The sequence below is a fragment of the Pseudophryne corroboree genome, chromosome 9 (genome assembly GCF_028390025.1).
Source record: "Pseudophryne corroboree isolate aPseCor3 chromosome 9, aPseCor3.hap2, whole genome shotgun sequence".
Classification (NCBI taxonomy): domain Eukaryota; kingdom Metazoa; phylum Chordata; class Amphibia; order Anura; family Myobatrachidae; genus Pseudophryne; species Pseudophryne corroboree.
This window is the reverse complement of record NC_086452.1, coordinates 19,919,489-19,940,370: the sequence shown is the minus strand read 5'-3', so window position 1 is coordinate 19,940,370 and position 20,882 is coordinate 19,919,489. Positions and strand designations below refer to the sequence as shown.

General features: G+C 47.5%; 1 protein-coding gene across 1 annotated transcript in view; it reads left to right on the top strand.

The window, feature by feature from the left end:
- Nucleotides 1–20,882, top strand: part of GIPC2 (GIPC PDZ domain containing family member 2) — a 142,501-nt gene that overhangs the window by 26,474 nt on the left and 95,145 nt on the right. Inside the window, exons 2-3 of the mRNA XM_063939011.1 lie at nucleotides 2,733–2,918; nucleotides 20,073–20,253. Coding sequence (XP_063795081.1) covers nucleotides 2,733–2,918; nucleotides 20,073–20,253 — 367 coding nt within the window. The remainder of the gene's footprint in view (nucleotides 1–2,732; nucleotides 2,919–20,072; nucleotides 20,254–20,882) is intronic.

The window sequence follows — 20,882 nt, the reverse complement described above, 5'->3', positions numbered from 1 at the left end:
TGTCTGGTAGCCCCGAGGTTCATTGTGACGGTGAGCTGCTACACTGTAGCATGTCGGGCGGCCCTCACGCACCTTCATAGCTGACGTTCACCTCTCACATCAATGGTGCGTGGCGCTCCGCAGTTTCCACGTCGGTTATTCGCAATGGTGCCATTTGTCCAGTCACGATACACCTTCACCGCAGCAGCACGCGGACAGGTCACACACTGCGCTGTGTCAGAGATACCACCACCCTGAAAGCCGATAATCATCCCTTTTTGCTACTCGGATAAATCGCCTCTTTTACCCATAACAGCAACGAGTGATATGTGTGCAGACGCCTATCAGAATCAGAATCGACTTTATTGGCCATGTACACTCACGTATATACCCACACACCTTATATACCCACCAAGCCAGCGCACGTCATGTGACGTACATGGGCTACGCGCTGCCAACGTCAAATGTGGGAGGTGGTCATAATAATGTGACTCGACCATGTATAATTTTTTTTTTTTTTTTTTTTACACTTTTTAAATATCGACTTCTCCACAACCTCAATAACCGATACATTGGGCTCCCGATGATCGGAACGTTGTGGTTTTACCTTTTCCAGGCGGCTGCTCCTCTCTGCATCTTGGATCTGTCTACGGGATCGCAGTTGTGAATGCATTTGTGTACAACTATGAATCAGACACAATGAGGCAGATGTACTAAGCCTGGAGAAGTGATAAAGCAGTGATAAGTACAAGGTGATAACGCACCAGCCAATCATCATGTGTTTGAAAAATGACAGTTCGGAGCTGATTGGTTGGTGCGTTATCACCTTCCACTTATCACTGCTTTATCACTTCTCCAGGCTTAGTACATCTGCCCCAATGTCCCCTTTAGATGGAGACCTAGCCTAATAAGTACCCGCTAGAGATTGTCTAGTTGCCATATTTTAATGACCCCCCCCCCACCGTTCAGCGTGGTCATGTGCTTCATCTTTCAGCTCCCTGATCTGCGCCCCATTATTGTGTCATTTCGTTATAAATCCCATTAGTACGGGCTGTGGGGGTCATTCCGAGTTGTTCGCTCGCAAGCTGCTTTTAGCAGCTTTGCACACGCTAAGCCTCCGCCTACTGGGAGTGAATCTTAGCTTATCAAAATTGCGAACGAAAGATTAGCAGAATTGCGAATAGACACTTCTTAGCAGTTTCTGAGTAGCTCCAGACTTACTCGGCAACTGCGATCAGTTCAGTCAGTTTAGTTCCTGGTTTGACGTCACAAACACTCCCAGCGTTCGGCCAGACACTCCTCCGTTTCTCCAGCCACTCCCGCGTTTTTCCCAGAAACGGTAGCGTTTTTTCACACACACCCATAAAATGGCCTGTTTCCACCCAGAAACACCCACTTCCTGTCAATCACACTACGATCACCAGAACGAAGAAAAAACCTCGTAATGCCGTGAGTAAAATATCTAACTGCATAGCAAATTTACTTGGCGCAGTCGCACTGCGGACATTGCGCATGCGCATTAGTGACTAATCGCTCCGTTGCGAGAAAAAAATAACGAGCGAACAACTCGGAATGACCCCCTGTGTGTAGTACTATGGGGGGTGCAAAGTTTTGTGTGTTTTTGCTATATTGGAAGGGTAACTGGTTACATATAAACGGGCGGCTGTAGAACAAATAACTGAGAGAACTTCTGTATTGTTGTTTTTAATAGTTACCATAATTGATTTCTTTGGTGCAGTAGAGAATGTTCATCGGCATGTAACACAAACACATCGTAAAACACACCTTTGGCCAGGAGATAACATGTTATCGCTAGCAAGGGTCAGTAAAAAGCCAGGCACTTATAGAGTACATGAATGCCTTGGGTTCTGAGTGGTGCCAGCCACTAAGTTAAGTTGGTTCCTGGGTGACTTGCTTCCTGCACCACTGCCCCCGAGCACTTGCAAAGTGATGGATATATGGGACATAAACTGCTTGGGATTAGGTTCCCCAGTGGGTAAAGTCAGGGGCTGTGGAACCCCCTGAAAGTTAGCATTCCCTATCGCCACATATCGATGCAGTTTAGAATGTATTTTCGGTACTGTTTTCACATGGCTAACAGGCCAGGATGCGGCCTCCGAAAAGGTCCCATCCCGGACCAATGAAGGCTGATAAGTAACTTGATGGCTAATGTTATCTATCACATTACTCCCGGTGCGGACCTGGCTGGCCTAATGCGCCTGTGCGGCCAATGGGGTTACACATCCCTCTCTGTGCAACACCGTAACAATGGATAATGTCATGTACAGATGGCGTTACATAAGGGTGCCACGCTGCGACAAGCTTCAGACCGCAGTCCCCGTCGCCAGAAATATGGTCTGCGGTATCCTGCTCTGGTTTGGTTATCACAGGAGACATCTCTCATATATCTCCTGCATTTACTAAATAGCCTGAATACTAAAGTCGGGCAGACGCCGTCCTTTCCACATTAATTTGGGGGGAATTTGGAGGCAGCAGGAATCGGAGACGCTTCCCGGTAGTTCAGGTGCATTTTGCAGAGGATTTAAACTGCATTTGGGGGCATAAAAACGGTCTGTGTTTAATCCTGCATTTTCTGGCTTTATTGCTAATTACAGTGTAAGGCATAGGGATGACATAGGGATTACGTAGGGATGCCATAGGGATGCCATAGGGATGACATAGAGAATTAGGATGACATAGGGATGGAATGCCGCAGCTTCTGATCACTGATTGCTTCTCCTTGCTCCTTGCAGATCCTGTTTTGCACTTTGAATACCCACAAAATCGACATGGACAAACTCCTGGGAGGGCAGATTGGCCTGGAAGATTTCATCTTCGCTCATGTGAAAGGTACAAAGAAAGAAGTGGAGGTATTAAAGTCAGACGATGCGTTGGGGCTGACCATCACGGACAATGGCGCTGGAATTGCTTTTATAAAGGTAAACCAGGCCTCGGCGTCTTCCGCTGCAATATACTGTATATCTCTGTGTTCCAATCACATGACATCACTGACACGGGGTACTAATGTCACATGACTATCGTTGTTTTTCCATAGTAGAATTTCTTAGATAAACACATGACACACATCAGCATTATCTGTTAGGAGGCATTATAACATCTACTTGCACTTTGTGAGGTAGGTGGTCACTGACTGGGTGCGTTTGGAATAGTGAGATAACATATATAGTGACTATTAAACATTGTGTCATTCATAGGACTGTGCATACAATAAGCTTATCAGAGTAAATATGTGTCAGAATATTACCAGTCGTTAGCAAATTGGAGACAGTGTTTTCTTTTTATAGAAAAAGGGTCAGAAAAATCAGGATCCCTGTTGCTACGACTATTAACCTCACAAATGTACAGTAATAATGTTTGTGTTGCAATATTTGCCTGCACTTGTCTGATACTACAGTCCCGTAAAACTAACGAGGGGTGTTAATTTAATATAGATGATTAATTACCCTTTTTCCTCAGTTTGTTTCTTCAGAATGTTAGTAAGGAGTAGTAATTATGCAGTTTTCTCTAACGTCCTTGAGGATGCTGGGACTCCGTAAGGACCATGGGGAATAGACTGCTCCGCAGGAGATAGGGCACTTTAAGAAAGCTTTGGACTCTGGGTGTGCACTGGCCCCTCCCTCTATGCCCCTCCTCCAGACCCCAGTTTTACACTGTGCCCAGAGCAAGATGGGTGCACTGCAGAGAGCTCTCCAGAGTTCTCTGCCTAGAAGCATTTTTGTTTGGATTTTTTTCTCTACTTTTTACTACTTTTTCACAGGGAGCACTGCTGGCAACAGGCTCCCTGCATCGTGGGACTGAGGAGAGAGGAGCAGACCTTCTTGTCAAAGATAGGCTCTGCTTCCTCGGCTACTGGACACCATTAGCTCCAGAGGGGGTGAACGCAGGTTCTTACTGGGCGTCCACCCCCGGAGCCGCGCCGCCGTTCTCCTCACAGAGCTAGAAGTACAGAAGACAGAAGTCGTCAGGCGGCAGAAGCCTTCAGCTTCACTGAGGTAACGCACAGCACTGCAGCTGTGCATCATTGCTCCCATACACCTCACATACTCCGGTCACTGTAAGGGTGCAGGGCGCAGGGGGGGGGGGGGGGGCGCCCTAGGCAGCAATATAAACCTCTGCATGGCAAAAAGACTATATACATGTACAGGTGGGCTCTGTACATGTATATAAAAGATCCCCCGCCATATTTTACTAAGTTTGAGCGGGACAGAAGCCCGCCGCAGAGGGGGCGGGGCTTTTCCCTCAGCACTCACCAGCGCCATTTTCTCTCCACAGCACTGCTGAGAGGAAGCTCCCCGGACTCTCCCCTGCTTACACACGGTGAAAGGGTGCTTAAAAGAGAGGGGGGGGGGGGGGGCACATAATTGGCTGTTTACACATTTCACAGCGCTGCTGGGGAAATTTTTTTTGTGTTGGTCTCCAGGGTTATTGCGCTGGGGTGTGTGCTGGCATACTCTCTCTCTGTCTCTCCAAAGGGCCTTGACAGGGATACTGTCTTCAGAAAAGGGGTTCCCTGTGTGTGTGAAGTGTGTCGGTACGCGTGTGTCGACATGTTTGACGAGGAAGGCTCGCTTACTGTGGAGGGGGAGTGTTTGAATGTCAGGTCGCCGTCGGCAACGCCGACACCGGAATGGGTGGATATGCTGAATGTCTTGAATGCAAATGTCAATCTATTGCATAAAAGGTTAGACAAGGCAGAAGCTAGGGATCAGTCAGGTAGCCAGTCCATACCTGTCCCTGGGGCGCCAGGCCCATCGGGGTCTCAGAAGCGCACCATATCCCAGATCGATGACGCAGATACGACACAGATTCTGACTCTAGTGTCGACTATGAATGCAAAATTACAGCTGAAGGTGGCAAAAGGTATTCGGTACATGATTATGGCCATTAAAGAGGTTTTGCATATTACTGAGGAACGCCCTGTCCCTGACACGAGGGTACACATGTATAAAGAGAAAAAGCCTGAAGTCACTTTTCCATCATCATTTGAATTAAGTGAATTGTAATAAAAGGCTTGGGAATCTCCGGATAGGAGACCACAAGTTCCCAAAAGGATTCTTATGGCGTATCCTTTTCCACAAACTGATAGGATACGCTGGGAATCTTCACCAAAAGTGGACAAGGCGCTGACACGCTTGTCCAAAAAGGTGGCACTGCCTTCTCAGGATACGGCTTCCCTCAAGGAACCGGCTGATCGCAGGCAGGAAATTACCTTGAAGCACATTTACACTCACTACGGTACTATTGCTAGACCGGCTATGGCGTCGGCCTGGGTTTGTAGTGCGGTTGTGGCATGGGCAGATTCCTTATCTACGGAAATTGACATCTTAGATAGGGATGCCATTCAAATGACCATAGAGCATATCAGAGATGCTGCCTTGTATATGAGAGATGCTCAGAGAGACATTTGTTTATTAAGCTCCAGAATAAATGCTATGTCTATTTCTGCTAGGCGGCTCTTGTGGACCCGGCAGTGGACGGGAGATGCCGATTCTAAGCGGCACATGGAGTCCTTGCCGTACAAGGGGGAGGAGTTGTTTGGAGACGGCCTTTCGGACCTTGTCTCTACGGCTACGGCTGGTAAGTCGAATTTCTTACCTTATGTCCCCCCGCAGCATACAAAGAAGGCACCTCATTATCAAATGCAGTCCTTTCGTTCCAATAAAAACAAGAAGGTGCGGGGATCGTCCTTTGTTACCAGAGGAAAAGGCAGGGGAAAGAAGCTGCACACAGCTAGTTCCCAAGAGCAGAAGTCCTCCCCTGCGTCTGCAAAGTCCACCGCATGACGCTGGGGCTTCCCGGGGGGAGGCAGATCTGGTGGGGGCTCGTCTTCGGTTTTTCAGCCACGTCTGGGTTCAATCGCAGGTGGATCCCTGGGCAGTAGAGATTGTTGCTCAGGGATACAGGCTAGAATTCGAAGACTTGCCTCCTCGGCGGTTTTTCAAATCGGCTCTGCCGACTTCCCCGTCAGAGAGGGAGTCAGAGTTGACAGCAATCCAAAAATTGTATGTTCAACAGGTGATTGTCACAGTTCCTCATCTCCAGCAGGGAGAGGGATATTATTCAACCTTGTTTGTGGTCCCGAAACCGGACGGTTCGGTCAGGCCCATTTTAAACCTGAAATCTCTGAACTTGTACTTGAAAAGGTTCAAGTTCAAAATGGAATCACTCCGGGCAGTCATCGCCAGCCTGGAGGGGGTGGGATTGGATGGTGTCCCTGGACATAAAGGATGCATACCTTCATGTTCCAATATTCCCCCCCCATCAGGCGTTCCTGAGATTTGCAGTGCAGGACTGTCACTACCAATTTCAGACGTTGCCGTTTGGGCTTTCCACGGCCCCGAGGGTTTTCACCAAGGTAATGGCGGAAATGATGGTGCTCCTGCGCAGGCAGGGGGTCACAATTATCCCATACTTGGATGATCTCCTAATAAAGGCGAGACCCCGGGAGAAGTTGCTGGACAGCGTGTCTCTGTCCATGAAGACGTTGCAGCTACACGGCTGGATTCTCAATATACCGAAGTCCCAGCTAGTTCCTACAACGCGTCTGACCTTTCTGGGCCTGATCCTAGACACAGACCAGAAAAAGGTTTTTCTTCCGATCGAAAAGGTTCAGGAACTCATGACCATGGTCAGGAACCTATTGAAACCAAAGAAGGTTTCAGTGCATCAGTGCACGCGGGTCCTGGGGAAGATGGTGGCTTCCTGCAAGGCTATCCCTTTTGGCAGATTCCATGCGCGGACTTTTCAATGGGACCTCTTGGACAAGTGGTCCGGGTCCCATTTACCAATGCATCAAAGGATCACCCTGTATCCCAGGACCAGGGTATCTCTCCTGTGGTGGCTGAACAGTGCTCACCTTCTAGAGGGTCGCAGGTTCGGCATTCAGGACTGGGTCCTGGTGACCACGGACGCAAGCCTCCGAGGCTGTGGAGCAGTGGCACTGGGAAGAAATTTCCAAGGTCTCTGGTCAAGCCTGGAGACTTGTCTCCACATCAACGTCCTGGAGTTGAGGGCCATATACAACGCCCTGCGTCAAGCGGAGAACTTACTTCGGAGAAGACCGATTCTGATTCAGTCAGACAATGTCACGGCAGTGGCTCATATAAACCGCCAAGGCGGAACAAGGAGCAGAGTGGCCATGGCAGAAGCGACCAGGATTCTACGCTGGGTGGAAGGTCATGTAAGCGCGCTGTCAGCAGTATTCATCCCGGGGGTGGACAACTGGCAGGCGGACTTCCTCAGCAGGCACGACCTGCATCCGGGGGAGTGGGGACTTCATCAAGAAGTCTTTGCACAGATCGCGGATCGGTGGGGCCTGCCTCAAATAGACATGATGGCGTCCCGTCTCAACAAAAAGCTAAAGCGGTATTGCGCCAGGTCAAGGGACCCTCAGGCGGTAGCAGTAGACGCTCTGGTGACACCTTGGGTGTTCAGATCAGTCTATGTGTTTCCTCCTCTTCCTCTCATACCCAAGGTGTTGAGAATTGTAAGAATAAGCAGGGTCAGAACAATCCTCATTGTTCCAGATTGGCCACGGAGGTCTTGGTATCCGTAACTGCAAGAGTTGCTCACAGAAGATCCGTGGCCTCTTCCTCTAAGGAGGGACCTGCTGCAGCAGGGGCCCTGTCTGTTGCAAGACTTACCGCGGCTGCGTTTGACGGCATGGTGGTTGAACGCCGGATCCTAGCGGAAAAAGGAATTCCGGAGGAAGTCATTCCTACCCTGATCAAGGTTGAAACATTATCACCGTATATGGCGGAAATATGTTTCTTGGTGTGAGGCCAGAGCTGCTCCTACGGAGGAGTTCCATTTGGGCCGTCTACTTCACTTCCTTCAAACAGGAGTGACCTTGGGCCTAAAATTAGGGTCCATAAAGGTCCAGATTTCGGCCTTATCCATTTTCTTTCAAAGAGAATTAGCCTCTCTTCCTGAGGTACAGACTTTTGTGAAGGGGGTGCTGCATATTCAGCCTCCCTTTGTGTCTCCGGTGGCGCCTTGGAAGCTTAACGTGTTGTTACGTTTCCTCAAGTCACCTTGGTTTGAACCACTTAAAACTGTGGAGTTAAATACCTCACGTGGAAAGTGGTCATGTTGTTGGCGTTAGCTTCGGCGAGATGTGTTTCAGAATTGGCGGCTTTCTCGCATAAAAGCCCATACTTGGTTTTTCACGTGGATAGGGTTGAGGACTCGTCCTCACTTTCTGCCAAAAGTGGTCTCATCCTTTCATGTGAACCAACCTATTGTCGTGCCTGTGGCTACAAGGGACTTGGAGGATTCCGAGTCCCTGGATGTAGTCAGGGCTTTGAAGATTTATGTGACCAGAACGGCTCGGATCAGGAAGACTGAAGCTTTGTTTGTTCTGTATGCGGCCAACAAGGTTGGCGCCCCTGCTTCGAAGCAGACTATTGCTCGCTGGATCTGTAACACGATTCAGCAGGCGCATTCTACGGCAGGATTGCCGTTACCGAAATCGGTTAAGGCCCACTCCACTAGGAAAGTGGGCTCTTCTTGGGCGGCTGCCCGAGGGGTCTCAGTATTACAGTTACTTGTTCGGGGACAAACACCTTTGCAAAGTTCTATAAGTTTGATACCCTGGCTGAGGAGGACCTCCTGTTTGCTCAATCGGTGCTGCAGAGTCATCCGCACTCTCCCGCCCGTTTGGGAGCTTTGGTATAATCCCCATGGTCCTTACGGAGTCCCAGCATCCTCAAGGACATTAGAGAAAATAAGATTTTACTTACCGGTAAATCTATTTCTCGTAGTCCGTAGAGGATGCTGGGCGCCCGTCCCAAGTGCGGATTTCTTCTGCATGACTTGTATATAGTTATTGCTTACATAAGGGTTATGTTATAGTTTTCGGTGATACGTGACTATGTTGTTGTTCATACTGTTAACTGGGTAAGTTTATCTTAAGTTATACGGTGTGATTGGTGTGGGCTGGTATGAATCTCGCCCTTAGATTTACAAAAATCCTTCCTCGTACTGTCCATCTCCTCTGGGCACAGTTTCCCTAACTGGGGTCTGGAGGAGGGGCATAGAGGGAGGAGCCAGTGCACAACCAGAATCCAAAGCTTTCTTAAAGTGCCCTATCTCCTGCGGAGCCCGTCTATTCCCCATGGTCCTTACGGAGTCCCAGCATCCTCTACGGACTACGAGAAATAGATTTACCGGTATGTAAAATCTTATTTTTTCACAATGTTATGCAACATCCATGTCAACGCTAGTCACATGACTCAAGATGTAGTGAGCAGAGAGGCTTTGTTTTTCCCTTCTGAGCTCTGCTTTCACTGTGACATCCTCCTCCTCCTCTCTCTCCCAGCACATGACATGCTGAGAGCCTTTTTTTAAATTGTAAACATGTTTAGCCCTGGAACCAATCTATGCTGTTATGTACAGTGTATAGTTCCTGAGCTGCTCTTGCTCTGCGCGGTGTGTAACGTTGCTGAACAGACAGATTGGTCTCTGTGGGTAAAGGATGAGCTGAGAGGTCACACCATTCAGCCCCGCAGACACGTCTGTTAGCGCACAGCCGGCAGCTACTGAAAGATCTGTCATAAGAGATTAACAGCAAAGCAGGTCTGCGGTTCACCTGTGGAAAGACGGAGCCCTGATCCCTTTGTTATCGATGATTTCTCTTTCTTATCACCCTGTTAATGTTTCTTTCATTTATTAATGAGGTTGTAATACAACAATTTTTCACAGTTGCAAACACGTGTAGCTGCCAAGTGTACAGGTAACATGCCGACTGTGCGAATTTACTAAGGAGAATATTGTGAAACACCCGACTATTAAAGGGGAAACGTCATTTATTAATGCCTACATTGTGCTTGGATTAACCACAGGTTGAATGTGCGGTTTGTATACGGAATGAACGATATCGTGCAGTTGCTCAATTTAAACATGAGGAGGTAGAAAAGAAATTGCAAATGATATTAAAAGTTGGGACTCTCCCTGATAAAGAAGGAGGGTTGGAAACTGCGCCCATCCAGACAAGGTGGCTTTTGGAACCATTCTGGAGTATTCAGTAAATCATCAAATGTTTTTTGAAGACATCGAGCCATCATCAGAAATCATCGATGAATGTAAAAGTCGTCTGTCTGAAAGTGACATCTGATTGCTCGTTGTGTTGGATGATCTCAGCAATTGTTTTCCTGAGTAAATGTATCTCATCCAGTAAAAATGTATAAGAATGATTTTCGATGATGTCACCAGAGCACTTGAGAACAATGACATCATCTGGTCAGCACGAGCCAGTCGCATCACGAGGAGCTGGTAACATCATGACGCCTGGGCAGGATAGACGTGGAATACTGGTTCAGGGTTTGGGCACTCATACATATAGCGGGAACGCCTGCCAGTCACCCTCAGCGCTGCTAAGCTTCCTCCATGGAGGCTGAGATCAGGCAGAGCATCTCTCCGGCTACGGATATTGCTGAGGAGCACAGAAGGGGTTAGCGGAATAGAATCGATATACAGATGTGTCCTGTGATGTGTCCTGTCATCTGGTGTCCATTTTGACGTAAATTGTGTCTTGGTCACAACACGGTGCAGCTAGGACGCACCAGGAGACTGCGCTATTTAATGTTATATATGACACTTGTATATCTGCGTGTGACTGACAGAGGCATAACTAGGGTTCTTGGAGCAAGATTAAGAATGGCTCCCACCAAGAAAAACATGAAATCAAATAAAATGAAACAGAGTTTATGGCGCCCGTGGCAAAAGTGGGTGTGGCCACATACCAGAAGGGGCGTGGAGCTATCATATACAATCTGAGATGTCCCTGCAACAAGAACTATATAGGGAAGAGCAAAAGACCTCTGAAAAAGAGAACTCTAGAGCATATTGGGAGTATAAGGAACGCAAATCGTGACCAACAACTAATGAAGACACCAGTAGCTCGTCATTTTTTGGAAACATCACCAAGGCTACACTAAAGGATTCACGGCCTTTGGTATGAAGAGAGTGATCATGAATATCAGGGGGGTGACGTTGATCGCAAATGATTACAACAAGACTGATTTTTCTAATGGACACCGTTACACCGAATGGATTGAGTGAAGAGAAGATACAGCCTTTCTGGAATAAAAAGCTCCTCTGTTTCTTCTCCGCTAAATTCAATAGCGAGAAAAATATTCACTTTCTTATAAACAGATTTGCAATACCATAACTTATTTCTAAAAGGTAATCTAGTCATGAGTTCACCCCCGCTTTTTTGCACGTTTTGGTTTTAACTTTTTGCACAATATTTAAGAAATGTGGTCACTTGCCACGAATCACAGCCTTTACACGTGCTCGCAGTACTGACTTATAACTAGCATGACACTGTTAAAAATTTCGATCACGAGGCAGACATACACACATATATAATTGGGTATACCAATGAATGCACATATATAGATGTGATATGGTCGATATCACAAGTATAATCACAATCACAGAGCACATTTAATTATTTATTCACTTTTTGAAATTAAAATGAACCACTAGAAAGCAGGATTATTCCACAGCCACGCATATAATATAACCGTGAAATGTTTATTTCAAAATAAATCATGGGAATGGTGGTTCTCTATTGTTATCATGAACAATAGTATAAACTAAATCATAAAAAAAACAATCATGATTTCATCATTCCAATCCACACTTCAATCTATAGAATTGTTATAGGAGTTAACATTACGGAATGTTGTTTCTTTATCAGTCCAATACATTTAATATGAAATCCAAACCCCTGTAGGATTGATTTTATCTTGGTTAAACTAGGAATGTTGTAGGTACCAACATGAGCACGTTAGAGCAACAGTGCATCTTTCTGCATCCATTAATGCCCATTTATGAGAACAGAAAATGGTTCTGCCAACAACTATTAGACCTAATTCATTTCTACAGTAAGGTAGAAACGTGAACTATGCAATCTGGGATCGATTGTATAACCTGAATATGGTGTACTGGGTGGGAATACAGCCGAATAATGATCCATTTGGTATAAGGACTCTCCAGGTATGAGCTCTACACAACCTGATGAAATTAAAGGAATAAGGGACTAGTTATGGAATGTAAAATAATGTCCAATAAGAACAAATACATATTTTTTTAAAAATAACGGATCTATTGGTTGAGTCTGAATGACCTGGACGGGGCTAGGTGAGACTGCCGATCGATTAGGGAAACCTGAAAAAGGCATTGATATAACTCACGATCACGTGACTGGTATGCAGCGCGACACCATTGGACAATTCAAACCAACTGGATCCTGATTGGTAGATTGAGATGCCAGCCGGTATTTAAGTGAAACCCGGGAGGCATTCGGGTTTGCCTCTGATAAAGCGAATAGCGAAACGCGCGTCAAGCTAGCTGCGCACTGTAGATGACCTCTGTAGATTATGTACTATAGCAGTGGTGTGGAAACGTTGATGATCAGAGCAGCGGCTGTATCCATACTCTCTCTAGAAAAACCACAAGCTTAGAGGTTGTTGTGAAGTGTAACAACGGTGGTCACCCTATTAATGGGGAATTACTGTCTATTATATGTCTATGGAATGTGATAGTGCATTACAATACACGTGAGGATATTACACTGTCTATGCTGGAAGTGCCACTGAGTGTAGTCATAATTATACTCAAGATTGTAATTATCCCCACCTATAATAGAACTTGTGAAGTAGCGCATATCTAAGAGGTTGTGTGGACAAGTCGGAATATCCCGAAGGGGTTGAATATCGAACCTGTTCCACAACCTGACGCTACATTATAATTAAGTTCCACGAATGATACTGACAATCTAATACCATCATATGCATATCTGCGGAAGTTGATTGAGCAGATGACGGAATCATTGGATATACATACATCAGATACGGACACTGTGTGAAGACGGTTGAGCTGCACACACAACCAGTGGCGGTAATAATTATCTGCTGACGAGGTTGTGTGAATCCACAGGAATATAAGTATTAGCAGCTGGAATATCCATACACCTATTAATAGAAATACTAATAAAGAACCTTAACAGAGAAACACTTACAGCATTGTCACTTCTCTATAAAACGGATTCATAGGGGGTAATTTCAAGTTGATCGCAGCAGGAATTTTGTTAGCAGTTGGGCAAAACCATGTGTACTGCAGGGGAGGCAGATGTAACATGTGCAGAGAGAGTTAGATTTGGGTGGGGTGTGTTCAATCTGCAATCTAATTTGCAGTGTAAAAATAAAGCAGCCAGTATTTACCCTGCACAGAAACAAAATAACCCACCCAAATCTAACTCTCTGCACATGTTATATCTGCCCCCCCTGCAGTGCACATGGTTTTGCTCAATTGCTAAAAAATTTCCTGCTGCGATCAACTTGGAATTACCCCCATAGTGTATTCTGATAATATTGGGGGTCATTCAGGTCTGATCACTGGGCAGTGATTTTTGCAGCGCTGCGATCAGATAGTCGCCACCCATAGGGGAGTGTATTTTCACTGTGCGATCGCCTGTGTAACAGAGCTGCACAAAATGATTTTGTGCAGTCTCTGCGCAGCCCAGGACTTACTCAGCCGCTGCGATCACATTGGCCTGTTTGGAACCGGAATTGACGTCAGGAACCCTCCGGGAAAACGCAGGCGTGTCCAAGCGTTTGCACGGAGGGTTCCTGACGTCAATTCCGGTTCCAAACCTGAAAACGGTCAGTTCCACCCACAAACGCCTTCTTCTTGTCAATCTCCTTGCGAATGCCCGTGCAAATGGATCCTTTGCACAATCCCGTCGCTAACCGGCGATCCCCGTTGCAGCCGTGCGACACGCCGGCGCAGTGTGGTGCATACGCATGCGCAGTTCGGATCTGATCTCCCGCTGTGCGAAACGCAAAGCCGCGATCAGATCTGAATGACCCCCATTGTCAGCACTAATAATATTCTAAACATCGACAGGTATAGTCCAGGATTGATGTGATCTTTTCCGTGTAATTTTGTCATAATAGAGAAAAGGGATTTATCCTGAGAGACATAATAGACACAATCTGACACATATAGACAACATGTAACAACTTTGTATCTATTTAACTGCTTTTCCCTTTGTCACAGTACAATTAAAGGGGAACACCCTGGGAAAGCAGTGGCTGAGAATTGACGCAGATAAAGGAATTCTTTAGATACACTGAGTACCCACTTACCAGTAACAAAGTCCACTTACCAGTAACAAAGTCCACTTACCAGTAACAAGTGATCGCGGTTGACTCACAATCGGAGGCACATGACAACAAGAGAGAGATACGAAATGAACAGATACGGACACATTTTCATATAAATCAATTTATTAAATACATATTCCAGTGGCATCCAGTGCGCACTATTATATCTTAAAACACATTCTTTGCTTTCTTCACTGATCTTTCTGATTTTAACTTGTATTTCGCTGGTTTCTATCCTATTGAATAGTATATTATTAAAAGTAATGTATTATAGAAGCAAGGGGTTTGCCTAGAGCGCAGCAGTGTTTGTTTCTTGTTGGGGGGGGGGGGGGGGGGAGGAGTTGTCCAGACTGTAAATGGTTAGTTATAGTGTTCAGGTTTTTGATACCTGCGCCCAATCCTGTACTCAGTGTTGTATGTGAGAAACAAGTGTCTATGTGGTCTGTAAATACTTTTATTTTTGCAGTCACTATGATCAGTATAACAGACAGTACAATATTGTACCGTACAGTATAGGGTTGGGCGCAGGTATCAAAAAACAAAAGTTATGTTTAAAAGGTAGAACTGAACCTGTGCGACCATTACCCAAGACACCATCACCTCCCCCTGCGTCATCTCTCAGCACATCATCTTCTCCCCCTGCGTCATCTCTCAGCACATCATCTCCTCCCCCTGCGTCATCTCTCAGCACATCATCTCCTCCCCCTGCATCGTCTCTCAGCACACCATCTCCTCCCCCTGCGTTGTCTCTCAGCACACCATCACTGCCCCCTGTGTGGTCTCTCAGCACACCATCTCCTCCCCCTGTGTCGTCTCTCAGCACACCATCTCTGCCCCCTGCATCGTCTCTCAGCACACCATCTCCTCCCCCCGCGTTGTCTTCCAGCACACCATCACTTCCCCTGCGTTGTCTCTCAGCACACCATCACCTCCCACTGTGTTGTCTCTCAGCACACCATCACCCCCCTGCATTGTCTCTCAGCACACCATCACCTCCCACTGTGTTGTCTCTCAGCACACCATCACCTCCCACTGTGTTGTCTCTCAGCACACCATCACCTCCCACTGTGTTGTCTCTCAGCACACCATCACCCCCCTGCATTGTCTCTCAGCACACCATCACCTCCCCCTGTGTTGTCTCTCAGCACACCATCATTCCCCCTGCGTTGTCTCTCAGCACACCATCTCCCCCCCCTGTGTTGTCTCTCAGCACACCATCTCCTCCCCCTGTGTTGTCTCTCAGCACACCATCACCCCCCCGCGTTGTCTTCCAGCACACCATCAACCCCCGCGCGTTGTCTTCTAGCACACCATCCCCCCCGCGTTGTCTTCCAGCACACCATCACCCCCCCTGTGTTGTCTTCCAGCACACCATCACTTCCCCCTGCGTCATCTCTCAGCACACCATCACTTCCCCCTGCGTCGTCACTCAGCACACCATCTCCTCCCCCCGCGTTGTCTTCCAGCACATCATCTCCTCCCTCTGCGTCATCTCTCAGCGCATCACCTTCTCCCCCTGTGTCATCTCTCAGCACATCATCTCCTCCCTCTGCGTCATCTCTCAGCACATCATCTTCTCCCCCTGTGTCATCTCTCAGCACATCATCTCCTCCCCCTGCGTCGTCTCTCAGGACACAATCTCCTCCCCCTGCATTGTCTCTCAGCACACCATCACTGCCCCCTGCGTCGTCTCTCAGCACACCATCTCCTCCCCCTGTGTCGTCTCTCAGCACACCATCTCTGCCCCCTGCATCGTCTCAGCACACCATCACCTCCTCCTGCGTTGTCTCTCAGCACACCATCTCCTCCCCCTGCGTTGTCTCTCAGCACACCATCCCTTCCCCCTGCGTCGTCTCTCAGCACACCATCTCCTCCCCCGCGCTGTCTTCCAGCACACCATCACTTCCCCCTGTGTTGTCTCTCAGCACACCATCACCTCCCCCTGCATTGTCTCTCAGCACACCATCACTTCCCCCTGCGTCGTCTCTCAGCACACCATTATCTCCCCCTGCATTGTCTCTCAGCACACCATCACCTCCCCCTGCGTTGTCTCTCAGCACACCATCTCCTCCCCTGGTATTGTCTCTCAGCACACCATCTCCTCCCCCTGCATCGTCTCTCAGCACACCATCACTGTCCCCTGCGTTGTCTTTCAGCACACCATCACCTCCCCCTGCATCGTCTCTCAGCACACCATCTCTGCCCCCTGCGTCATCTCTCAGCACACCATCACCTCCCCCTGCGTTGTCTCTCAGCACACCATCTCCTCCCCCTGCGTTGTCTCTCAGCACACCATCACCTCCCCCTGCGTTGTCTCTCAGCACACCATCTCCTCCCCTGGTATTGTCTCTCAGCACACCATCTCCTCCCCCTGCATCGTCTCTCAGCACACCATCACTGTCCCCTGCGTTGTCTTTCAGCACACCATCACCTCCCCCTGCATCGTCTCTCAGCACACCATCTCTGCCCCCTGCGTCATCTCTCAGCACACCATCACCTCCCCCTGCGTTGTCTCTCAGCACACCATCTCCTCCCCCTGCGTTGTCTCTCAGCACACCATCTCCTCCCCCCGCGTTGTCTTCCAGCACACCATCACTTCCCCCTGTGTTGTCTCTCAGCACACCATCACCTCCCCCTGCGTTGTCTCTCAACACACCATCTCCTCCCCCTGCGTTGTCTCTCAGCACACCATCATCTCCCCCTGCGTCGTCTCTCAGCACACCATCACTGTCCCCTGCGTTGTCTTTCAGCACACCATCACCTCCCCCTGCATCGTCTCTCAGCACACCATAACTTCCCCCTGCGTCGTCTCTCAGCACGCCATCACTTCCCCCTGCGTCGTCTCTCAGCACACCATCTCCTCCCCCTGCGTTGTCTCTCTGCACACCATAATTTCCTGCGGTTACGCTCCCAGCGGCACCACATATGTTGGGATGGAGGCTCGGAGCTGCTGCTGCACGAACGTCGCCAAGCACTACGGGTCTAACTCGGCGGCGCAGTGGTAACGGGCAGGATGGCAGCAGCAGCATAATGACAGAGGCGGGCGGAGCAGGTACGAATCGCTGGCCGGCGGCACCCCCCTCTGCTGGGCCAAGCACAGTGCCCAGAGTACGTGCCCTGCTCGACCCCTCTTAGTTACGCCTCTGGCGACTGAGCCTCTGATTCTGTACACAAAGTGCTACAATGTAGCAGCCGCAGCTTTTCTCCAATACAAGTTCTGCTCTGCTCCGTATACAGACTCAGTCACACACAGTATACAAGTGTCACATATAACATTAATCAGCATAGTCTCATCGGGCGTCCGAGCCGCATCGCGTTGCGACAGATGCATTTTCAGCAGAAAAAAAAATGCCTGACGTTAGCAGAGTCTCACGGGACCTGATGACTCACTTGCGCCAGGCGACTTGCGCTGCGTGGTGTGTTGAGGCTGAATGTATCAGAACGCATCTGTATGTGAGTGACACACGCTGCTATATAGAGGTATCCCTGAGTACCAGGATTATATAATAATAGTGAACACCTATAAACCTCAGTACACCGAGGCAGGAGCACAGGAGTGTTCTGTGCCTATAAAAGCTTAAGCGATGTACAATGGGTGATAAGATTATTTAGGTTGGGGGAGTGAACTCTCTCTTTGCCCTTTATACCAGTACTACGGATCCATCATTGCTGGTTATCGGTAATTTCCATAAACAATCCCAGATTTCAGAAATTTGCTCATGGAAATGTCCCTGTTTTTCAATTTAGGTCAATTGCACAAATCCCTCTTTGCACCTTCATTGCTGATCTTACAAATTAGGTGGGTACACACTGGCCGATATATTGGCCGTTCTCTTGAACGGACGATATATCGCGGGTCCGTCGTCCAGTGTGTACGAGCGATATGTCTGTGAACTCTGTCGTTTCACAGACGTATAGCGTCGGCCCTGCTGCACAGTCGACGGCCAATATATCGTTGGCACGTTGGTGTGTGTGTACGGGCAGTCATGCTGGGTACACACCTACAGATATATCTAAAGCCGGATCGGGCAGTGTGTTGAGCGTACACACTGCCCGATCCATCAGGACTGACGCATTTACACCCGCCCGCCCAGTACAGCTGTCAGTCACCGCCGGCTGCTGCAGCTTGTGTACGGGCGGTCGGCAGATAATGTAATTCAAAACGAGTGTTTCAAATGCAAAGAAAGTGATATTAGAATAAAAAATGGAGAAGTCATGTCATGCTGGGTATTGTAGTGCACCACTTTAAATAGTAGACTGAAGAAAATAAACCAAGGGGAAATAAGGTAAATACCAACATCGTTCATATACTGTACCTGCTAGGGAGATTTATGAAAAAACAAGAAAAACAAAAAGAAGCTGTTTTTGTTATGGGATTGCTGCAATAAAATGTAAAAAAAGATGTTTGTGGATGTCGGATATTCCACAGCATAAATATCTCAGCGTCTGCAGGGAGCACGTGTGCCGTTATATAAGCTGCTGTTACAGTAACACTGCGGGTGTATATATAGACGGAGGTGCTGCTCACGGTGTATAAATACTGTACATGTAAAATGAATGAGCAGCCAGGAATCCCGGCCAAGCTTATACAGACACAAACACCTCTCTCTTTCTGCTCTCTGCGTCCCGCACAACGCCCCAGTCATTTGCATGGACTTTGCCTCCCTGGCTGTTAGTGTTTGCATGTCTGTCGTGTAACCGGAGACCGTACCTTACAGCAAAGCAGCCTCACGCCTCATAAGGGCTCAGGTCCAAAACTATAAAATCTAGTTAATAATTGCACTAAGCTTCCTGCTGTAGTTTCTCTTACCACATATTTTCCTTATGATCACCTGTGTAAATAACCAGTACTTATAATTGCCTGCAGATTATATTTATGTTACTATACACGTGAGATCTGCTGGGCTAGGGGCATAGGGCATCAAGTTAAAGAATACAGGGGAGTGAGGCGGGTACAAAGTCCCCAGGTTTGCAGGGGGTCCAGGATTGCTGGGTACAAATAACCATTCCGCCCACTGTACCATGACCACACCCCCTTTAGCGGCCACACCCAATGCCCTGCTTAGTGGAGCCAATTAGATAAATCCGCTTGATATTTAGTTTTACATTTTCTTGGAATAAATATCTGGGCTCCCTAGAACATTAACCTCCATCAGTCACCTTTCACGCACTGCGTAGGCCAAAACACGCTTGTGTGCTGACCAGCTATACTCACCGAAAAACAGAGCTGGTGATATGTGTATGAGGAGGTGGCAAAGGGCTCCTCGTCCGCTAGGACTATGGGGGTCATTCCGAGTTGATCGCTCGCTAGCAGTTTTTAGCAGTCGTGCAAACGCTATGCCGCCTCCCTCTGGGAGTGTATTTTAGCTTAGCAGAAGTGCGAACGAAAGGATCGCAGAGTGGCTACGAAAAAATATTGTGCAGTTTCAGAGTAGCTCCAGACCTACTCAGCGCTTGCGATCACTTCAGACCATTCAGTTCCGGATTTGACGTCACAAACACGCCCTGCGGTCGGTCAGCCACACCTGCGTTTTTCCTTGCACGCCTGCGTTTTTTCGAACACTCCCTGAAAACGGTCAGTTGACACCCAGAAACGCCCCTTTCCTGTCAATCACTCTGCGGCTGTCATTGCGACTGAAAAGCGTCGCTAGACCTTGTGTAAAAATACATTGCCCGTTGTGAAAGCACGTCGCGCGTGCGCACTGCGCCGCATACGCATGCGCAGAAGTGCCGCTTTTTCACTTAATCGCTGCTCTGCGATTTTTTTTTTACTAGCAATCAACTCGGAATGACCCCCAATGACTGATATTGCCGCTACCTGCCGGGGTATCTTTCTGCTTTTATTTCCCCATATATATTATTGAATTGCTTACTAGAGTGTTTTTGTCTTGTTTGCAGCGTATTAAGGAAGACAGCATCATTGACAAAGTAAAAGTAATAAACATTGGAGACCACATAGAATCTATTAACGGGAAGAGCATTGTGGGGTCACGCCATTATGAGGTTGCCAAGATGTTGAAAGAGTTGGAGAAAGGAAAGACGTTCACCTTAAAACTGATGGAACCCTTAAAAGCTTTCGGTAAGTTCTATCACGTTACGATGTGAGCAAATGGATTGGATGCTACATATATAAAGGTTTTACGCTCCGAAGTCATCTGTTGTGTTGTTTTTGTCTTGTCTGTATAGTTTAGATGCGTTCCGATGCCATCACCGTAAAAACACTAGTAGAGTAGAAGTTAGTTTATAATTGTTTCTTTGTCAAAATGTACCAATGTTCTTTATAAATATGGCTCAAGGTTTCTTTTTAATTCTGAAAATAGTGTAAATTTTCACAAAATCCTTAGTTCCTCTTCAAGCTTCAAGAAACATTGTTTCAATCCAGGGTAGCGACAATTGAAGATCCTTCAAAAACCCTACCTCAAAAACAGCTACAAATCCTCTACAATATTTCATACTGTCTTTAGTGGCCGTGGATGTTTTTGGTGGTTTTGTAGAACATCTCTCCTACCTAGTCTGGACCTTACACCGACCAGTTAGTTATTAAACAATTGTATAAATGTTTTCTAGGTATTTACTACTTTTGTGGTGATGCCTTGTCCATCCGTTCTGCACTTGCTCACACTTGGGTTGTAGGGTTCACAGAAAACAGCTGTTTGGATATGTACTTGGAAAAGGATTCCGAACCCCTTTGGTCTTAGATATACCCCT